Raw genomic sequence first — 8,032 nt, 5'->3', positions numbered from 1 at the left:
TCACACGCAGCTCGGGGCTTCCAAGCACTAGGCCCGGAGCCAGCACGGCATTCTGTCCACCGAGCTCTGCGGGCAGAGCCAGGTGGGCCCCGCGTCTCTGTGCGGGAGAGCCCGAGGCACCCGCCACCCTGTCCTGTCCTGGCAGCACTGCTGCTCGCTTCCTCTTTCCCCGCTACATCTTGTACAAATCCTGGTCCTCAGCAGTCGACAGATGCACAGATTTGGTTTGCTAGCTGTGTTTTTCTACTGAACATTAGCTCCGTAAGTGTTACACTTTTCTTCAGAGATCACCTTGAATCCTCTCAGCGCACTTTAGGAAAAGCCTTCGGTTTTTGTAGGTGGAGAATTGTTGCGATTCACTGTGTCTGGGTTTCCTCCGTGCGGGTGGTGCCCCTTCTGGTGCGCTGTCGTGGCTGGTGGGTGCCGGTCCTGGGCCTGGACCGCGGCCCTGGCTGACGCCTGGCGTGGTTTGGTTGCATTTCCCTGTTAGGTATGGACGAGGAGGATGACCCGAGTGGTGAGGACGCGCCCAAGGCCATCAAGCCCACCAGCAAAGTGTTCAGGAAGACGTGGAGGTTCCGGAGGACCACCATCGGCAAGCGCGAGGGGGCCAGGGATGCGGAGGTGGATTCCCTGGAGCCTCTGCCCGGGCAGCAGCAGAGCCCGTCGCTGCGTCGCAGCGGAAGGCAGCCGAAGCGTACGGAGCGGGTGGAGGAGTTCCTGACCACGGTTCGGCGCCGGGGCCGGAGGGGCACCTCCGTGTCCCTAGAGGCCTCAGTGGAGCCGGCATCCTGTCCAGTGACAGAAGCGGAGAGCGCCTCCGAGGGGAGCATGGAGAGCACCTCGGACGGGAATAGCGGTCCCAGGTCTGGCTGCACGGGTGCTAAGGAACGAACGGCCTCCTCGGCAAAGGCCAGAGGGCGTGGCGACGAGATTGACACCTCCAATAGCCACAGTGACGGTTTGACTTTGAAAGAACTCCAGAATGGCCTGCGGAGAAAGCGCGAGCAGGAGCCCACCGACAGGCCCCCAAAGGGCATCCAGAACCGCCTGAGGAAGAAGCATCGGGAGGAGGACCCGGTGGAGACCGTGGATGCTGAGGCAGGCGATGCGATGGAGGGTTCGCGGCCCGTCCCGCAGGAGCCGGAGGCCGACCTGGGGGCTGCGTCCCAGGCGGCGAGAATGGACAGAGAGAGCCAGCTGGAAGGGAGGGCGGCCCCAGGGGGGAATGCAGAGGAACCCGGAGACGCAGTCCGACACAAGCCCGCATGTGAAGTGTACGACCCCAATGCCCTGTACTGCCTGTGCCGCCAGCCTCACAACAACAGGTGGGTCGTGGGGGGATGAAGTGGCTGCCCAGGCCTCCGGGGGGGAATCCGAGGTGTGGAAATTGCCAGAGAGGGTTTTCCATTCGTCTTAGTTTAGAGAGTCCCAGGGTGGCCTGAATGAGGGACTTGTTCTCTTGGGAAAGACGAGCAAGTCATTGTCAAAAAACAAAAACAAATACGGCATGGGTGGGCACTGCCAAGAGCCACACCCTCCACCAAGGTGGGGGCTGGCGTGGGACATTGGCTGCCTCGGTCCCAACAGCCACAGACAGGGCGGCCTGGACCAGAGAGGATCTGCTGTCCCAGAGAGCTCGCTGGGTGACGCTGCTCCAGAGCGGCTGCGACTGGGCTGTGGTGTGGACGTTGGGGCAGCTCAGGGAGGGGGCGGGTAAAGGCATGGCTGCCCTCCTGTGGACAAGAACTGTGGTGTCCAGGGCAGAGTGCTCCCCTGAAAGAAAAGATGACGCAAATTTGATTGAATGTTAGTAAAATTGAGAGGGGCACGTGGATGCTCTTTATTCTGTTCTGTCCACGTGTCTGTAATATTTTTGTTTTTTTCATAATAGAATGTTGAAATTTGACTTGTGTTTAAAATTGAGTTGGTCTCTCACTTTCCATTCGTAATACTAATAATAATCTCCATTCCTTATTTTATCATTCCAGGTTTATGATTCGCTGTGACCGATGTGAAGAATGGTTTCATGGCGACTGTGTGGGCATTTCTGAGGCTCGAGGGAGGCTCTTGGAAAGGAACGGGCAGGATTACATCTGCCCAAACTGCACCATCCTGCAAGTGCAGGACGAGCCCAGCTCCGAGACCACAGGCACGCAGGACTCGAGGTCGAGACCTGCAGATGCCGACGGCATGGACTGTACAAGTCTAGGAATCGTGGAGCAGAAATCGAATGAAGACCAAGGAATTAAGGTTAGAATTGAGAAAGCTGCAAACCCAAGTTGCAAGAAAAAACTCAAGATATTCCAGCCCGTAAGTACCTGTCTCCCAAGGTCAGCGGTAGAGGTGACTGTGGAGCCCTCAGCTGCCGTTGGCAGAAACATCAAGACAGAAGCGTTTGTTTCCTGAGATAAGTTAGCTTTTCCCAGGAGTGGCATTGGGCGCGGGGCTGGGCTCTGCGAGCTCCCAGGTCCATGCACCTGCTTAAGGCTGGCACGCCTGTCTATTCTTTCTCTATGTTTGTTCATCATATCTATCTCCTATGCTGTTATTACTGACTTAACATTTTCCATAAGTGGACTCACTTTTGTAAGTCTTCCCTTAAGTTTTCTCATGAATGGATCCAGAGTTTGACGTACATATGTGAACAAACAAAATTATCTTTGAGTCACGGGGGCACGTGTGCACCTATATTACCCGTCAGCGCCTTGAGAGAACCAGTGGTCTAGTCCCTGCCTCGCAGCAAGATGCCAAGGCCAGCGGTGGTGACCGCACAGGTCCCCAGGCTGACAAGACAGCTGCGGCTGGCACGCCCTCTGTTATGGTGTTCTCCCACTCACCAGTGCTTGTGCAGCTGTGTTTTCTCCTTTCCCAAGTCTGTTCACTCGTGTCTCCTGCCCAAGGGCCGTGATGCTTTGTCATGGATTCCGTGCATCTTGAGAGCTGTCTGAGGCTCTCATGATCGTCCTACTCAGAGCATGTTTTCACCCCAGGCCTTCCTTGAATTGGGGGCCCATGCCGCCCCCACAGCCCGTGCTCTAGCCAGTGTTGGGCATGCAGACGACCTTGCGGTGGCCGTGTCCTAGCTTCCCGCCGTCTCCCCCTTGCACTGAGGTAGCCTCGAGGGCTGGACCGTTTAAATTTTACCTGTCACGGGCGTATGAGGAGGCATCGAGTGGAAGTATGATGATAACTGGTAAGGAAGAGAATGAATGGAAATGGAAGTCAGTAGGAAACGTCCTGTGATTGCTGATGTGTTTGAGACTACCCAGAAACTTAAGTATTTCTCTGAGCAAAACTTGGATTCTGTGGAGGAAAAACAATTAAGTGCATAATTTGAGATTTAAGATTTTGCTCCAGTACATTGGAGGGGTATGTTCATGTATGTTATTAGTCTCGACCATCAGAACATGCTCTAGTGATGATGGACAGCTGTGTTCAGCCCTTGTAGTGAACCAGGTTCCTACTGCACGGCAGGCAACCACAGACTTGTTCAGCAGCTTAAACAACACACATTTATTAGCTCCGAAATCCAGGCCTGGCTTAGCTGGGCCCCCTCTGCTCTGGGTCTTACAAGACTGCCCTCCAGGTGTCTGTGGGGCCTGAGGTATCAGAGGCTCGGCTGGGGAAAGATCCACTTCCAAAAGCTCTGACTTGGTTTAGCATGAAAAATATATCCCGGGCAATTTTTGTGGCCTGATAATAGCAAAAAGTGATCTGTTGTTTCTGAGAGCCACGTTTAACTGGGTGTCCTGGGTGTCGTCTCCCAACCTTGCCCGCCGAGCCTAGGCATGGGCGCCCTCTCAGCAGAGGCAGCAGTGGAATCCTCTATCTTCTGGAGGCTCAGTTCCTCTTTGAAGGGTTTTCAGTTGATGAAGTTGGACCCTTTGGACTAACTCAGAATCCTCTCACTTGGGATCTTAATGTGTTGGTAAAATCCCTGCCCATTTGCCCGATAAGGGAACCTACTTGTGGTGTGAAACCCCATTGTGTTCAGAAGTGCGCAGCGTGAGCGCCGGGTCCGCTTAGGGTTCCGCCCTTCTTGCGTTGCTGAAGGGCAGGTAAGAAGCCGAGGGCCTTCCTCAGGGGAGGTAGATGTGTGTGTTTTGAATAAACAAAGGTACATGTTTATTCACAGTTTTTCATACATGATTAAAAGCAGTCATCTCGGTACCATAAATAGTTCTGTTACAAAGTGCCGTACCCACCCGGTGGGTGAGTACACTGAAGCCACGTCTGATCCTGCAGGTCCTAGAGGCGCCTGGTGCCGCCAGATGCATTGGCCCCGGGTGCTCGAGCGTGGCGCAGCCCGACTCTGTCTACTGCAGCAGCGAGTGTATCCGGAAACACGCCGCGGCCACCATGCGCTTCCTGAGCGCAGGGAAAGAGCAGAAACCAAAACCTAAAAAGAAACCCAAGACAAGGCCGGAAAAAATCATTCTTCAGAAATGGAGCGTTCAGGTAAGTTGACTGAAACCAACCATTTGTGTAGTGCAAACCATGGGCGTCTGGAGGTTACAGGCTCGGTGGGTTGATTTGGAGAGTGTAGGGCACACAGGCCCGGACGGGATGCAGGCACCTTCACACTGCCCTCCGTCTTGCCCACCAGTGTTCTTGTCGAAATGACAAATAGGCACGTGTTCTCATGTTTTCCTTCTCCGCCTCCTGCCGAGGGATTAACTGATAGAAACGTGGGAACCGGCTGCTGCGTGGAATAGCTGTCCACCCACACGCCAGCCCCGCTGGGAGGAGAGTGGTCCCTGCTGGAGTCTGTGCGGGGAGTTGACACACAGCGGGGTGGCCAGTGGGTTCTGGGGGCACCGCACTGAGTGCCCGGTAGGGTACAGGGATGTCGTTTGTACGCCTGTCCTTTCTCCACGTGCTGTTGTGTCTGCAGCTCCTGCCTGTCAGTGCTGCTTGGGCGCGTTCTCACACGGGGCCCCGGTCTGCCGTGCTCTCCGCCTTGCTTCACTGCCTCACTCCACGGCCCCTCGGTTATCCTGGCGGCCTAGCGCCTCATGAGGATGCTAGGTTGACGGGTTGTTGTGTCAGGGACCTTGTCATCGTTCGGATGTTGATGCGGGCCTGCTGGATGTGGGGGAGTAGCCAAGCCCTCTGCTGAGCAGATGCAGTGTATTGGGCTTAGGATGGTCCAGGAGCTGATTGAGTCGTGACCCGCACTGCAGAGTGAAATGCGCAAAGGTTAATTTCTGACCTCGTTCATGATTGGGGCTTTACTGATTATCCAGGCAGGCATTAAAATCTCTTCTGTGCACAAGAGACCGGCTCCAGACAAGAAGGAGAACACAGCGAGGAAGGTGGCGGTGGTGCCTCCAAGGAGTGAGGTCCTCGCTAAGGAGCCGCCCTGTGAGAGCAGCACGCCGTCGTGGGCCAGCGACCACAAGTACAATGCAGTAAAGCCAGAAAAGACTGCCGCCCCCTGGCCGCCACTGTTGTATAAATGTATGTATCACCCGGGGGGGAGCTCTGGACCCTTCCCGGTCTTTCTGGACGGCCGTGCACTCGGGCCTGTCCAGAGCTAGGAGTTCTAGCCGTGTTTTCTGCTGCACCTGCAGAGATCAAAGCCCTTGCCCAAGTCCAGGAGGCCTCCTGAGCCCCGCGTGCCCATCCTTAGTCTGTCGGGACTTCCTGTCCGTGTTTCCAAAAAGCTGTACCAGCCCCGTTGCTGAATGTCTCACCTCCGACGACTGATGTCTTTAATCGCTTTTCTTTATTATCAGGCTCTGGTAAGTATGTGTAGTATCTTCAGCAGAATCTGACAAGGGGGCGCGCTGCCCGGCACTCAGGGTCCGCTGTCATCCAGGTGTTCACCACTGCGCCGTCACCGCCGTGGGCTCTCCACGCGGGGGCCTTTCCACACGGTCTGCTCCCAGCACACGTGACCCTCACTTCTTTGTATATTGTGGGAACCTATTACTATTAGCACAGTAGTGTTGTAGCTGATTTTCAACTGAAGCATGATTTGCAGGAGTTATATTATTCTTGACCGAACCGGAATTTTTTTTATGTCCAATTCACATACTACACACAACATAAACACACATGCCAGTCTTGAAGGCTGTTTACCCTGCTTCCCGTGCTTGAAAGTAAGTGAGCACAATGTCTGTCCACTCTGAGCAGCACCCAGGCCAGGAGTCTTGGCGTGCACTGCTGGGTCATGCCACCCAGGCTTCAAGTTCAGACAGACCTTTGCAATCCCAGATGAGATCATGCAACTTGAATCTTTTCTCCTTCTTCTTTTTCTCAGCTCATTCTCCAAAATTAAATTTTAGAAATTTAAATTGCTCTGGGGCACATCTTATTCTTATTTTTCTATGATTAAGGTCATTTTGTGTTTTTATTTATGCTATCTTTTATACTCTTGCAACTTTTTTTAAAAGCACAAGAGGTTAAATGGCCCTAAATTCCAGGATTATAGCCACGTGCTGCTTCCTCCTCTCAGCGGGCTGTTTAGGCCAGTGGCCTGAGGGAAGGCCTCGTGGATGTAGTGTGGTTAGAAGACTGCATAACTAGATGCATTTTGAGAATGTAAATGACCCAAGACCTAAGAAATGGAGTTGCAAGTAAACCGCCAAGCAATACTGTGTGTGTATATGTTTCTATACATATTTATTTGTGTATTTATTTTTGGATTTTTGGAGTGAGTGGTTAAATATAGAATTAACCAGTTGCTGTATTAAAATGAGTCTCAATACACCTCAGGTTGTTTGAAGCAAGAACTTCATGCTAACAACGTGTCGCAAACATCCATCAAGTTGTAGCAGCTCTACACCATAGCGCCTCTACAGGGGTTACGAGTGGACCTAAATATAAGCATCGCCCAGCTGTGAATGGGTGGGGAGCCGTCATGTTGGAATCCTGGGCTGAATGTTCTCAGTTGGTTATAGGCACGTGACAGAATGAAAGGGAAACCGAGGTGTAGCCACAAAACCCTGGGTGATTGATTTCAATTCAGTTGATTTCCATGTCTGTGGACCAGAATCGGGAGACTGCCCCCAGGCTCGGAGTGTGGAGTCAGATGTAGGGCGCACAGTGAGAAAGGAAAGCTGGCGGGGTTTGGGGGAGGGGTGGGTGCTTACTTATCCCCAGTTCTGACTTCCCGGTTTTTGAGGGAAGATTGGGGTGGAGGGGCGGGGAGCCCGGCCTCAAGGAGGTGGTGGCTCTGCTCACAGGCCGGGTTTCTCTTCCCTCTGCCCCACCCCCCTCCTCTGCACATCACCTCCTCACTGACCACCTTCCCAGCGCATTTTTTTAAATTAGTTTCTGCTTTATAACAAAGCGAATCAGTTATACATATACGTCTGTTCCCATATCCCTTCCCTCTTGCGTCTCCCTCCCTCCCACCCTCCCTATCCCTCCCCTCTAGATGGTCACAGAGCACCGAGCTGATCTCCCTTTGCTATGTGGCTGCTTCCCAGTAGCTATCTACCTTACGTTTGGTAGTGTATATGTGTCCATGCCTCTCTCTCGCCTTGTCACAGCTTACCCTTCCCCCTCCCCATATCCTCAAGTCCATTCTCAAGTAGATCTGTGTCTTTATTCCTGTTTTACCCCTAGGTTCTTCATGACGTTTTGTTTTCTTAAATTCCATATATATGTGTTAGCAGACGGTATTTGTCTTTCTCTTTCTGACTGACTTCAGTCTGTATGACAGACTCTAGGTCCATCCACCTCCTGACAAATAGCTCAATTTCGTTTCTTTTTATGGCCGAGTAGTATTCCATTGTATATATGTGCCGCATCTTCTTTATCCATTCATTGGATGATGGACACTTAGGTTGTTTCCATCTCCGGGCTATTGTAAATAGAGCTGCAATGAACATTTTGGTACGTGACTCCTTTTGAATTATGGTTTTCTCAGGGTATATGCCCAGTAGTGGGATTGCTGGGTCATCTGGTAGTTCTATTTGTAGTTTTTTAAGGAACCTCCATACTGCTCTCCATAGTGGCTCTACCAGTTCACATTCCCACCAGCAGTGCAAGAGTGTTCCCTTTTCTCCACACCCTCTCC

General features: G+C 52.7%; 1 protein-coding gene across 1 annotated transcript in view; it reads left to right on the top strand.

Annotated features, from left to right (window-relative positions):
• Positions 1-492: 492 nt before the first annotated feature.
• Positions 493-8,032, top strand: part of LOC307054036 (death-inducer obliterator 1-like) — a gene marked incomplete at both ends in the record, with an annotated part of 109,758 nt that continues 102,218 nt past the window's right edge. The window contains 4 exon segments of the mRNA XM_079705539.1: positions 493-1,328; positions 1,992-2,313; positions 4,249-4,461; positions 5,250-5,463. Coding sequence (XP_079561665.1) covers positions 493-1,328; positions 1,992-2,313; positions 4,249-4,461; positions 5,250-5,463 — 1,585 coding nt within the window.

Source organism: Hyperoodon ampullatus (assembly GCF_949752795.1).
Source record: "Hyperoodon ampullatus genome assembly, chromosome: 5".
NCBI classification, from domain to species: Eukaryota; Metazoa; Chordata; class Mammalia; order Artiodactyla; family Ziphiidae; genus Hyperoodon; species Hyperoodon ampullatus.
Note: the sequence above shows the minus strand (reverse complement) of the source record. Positions and strands in the feature narration are given on the sequence as shown.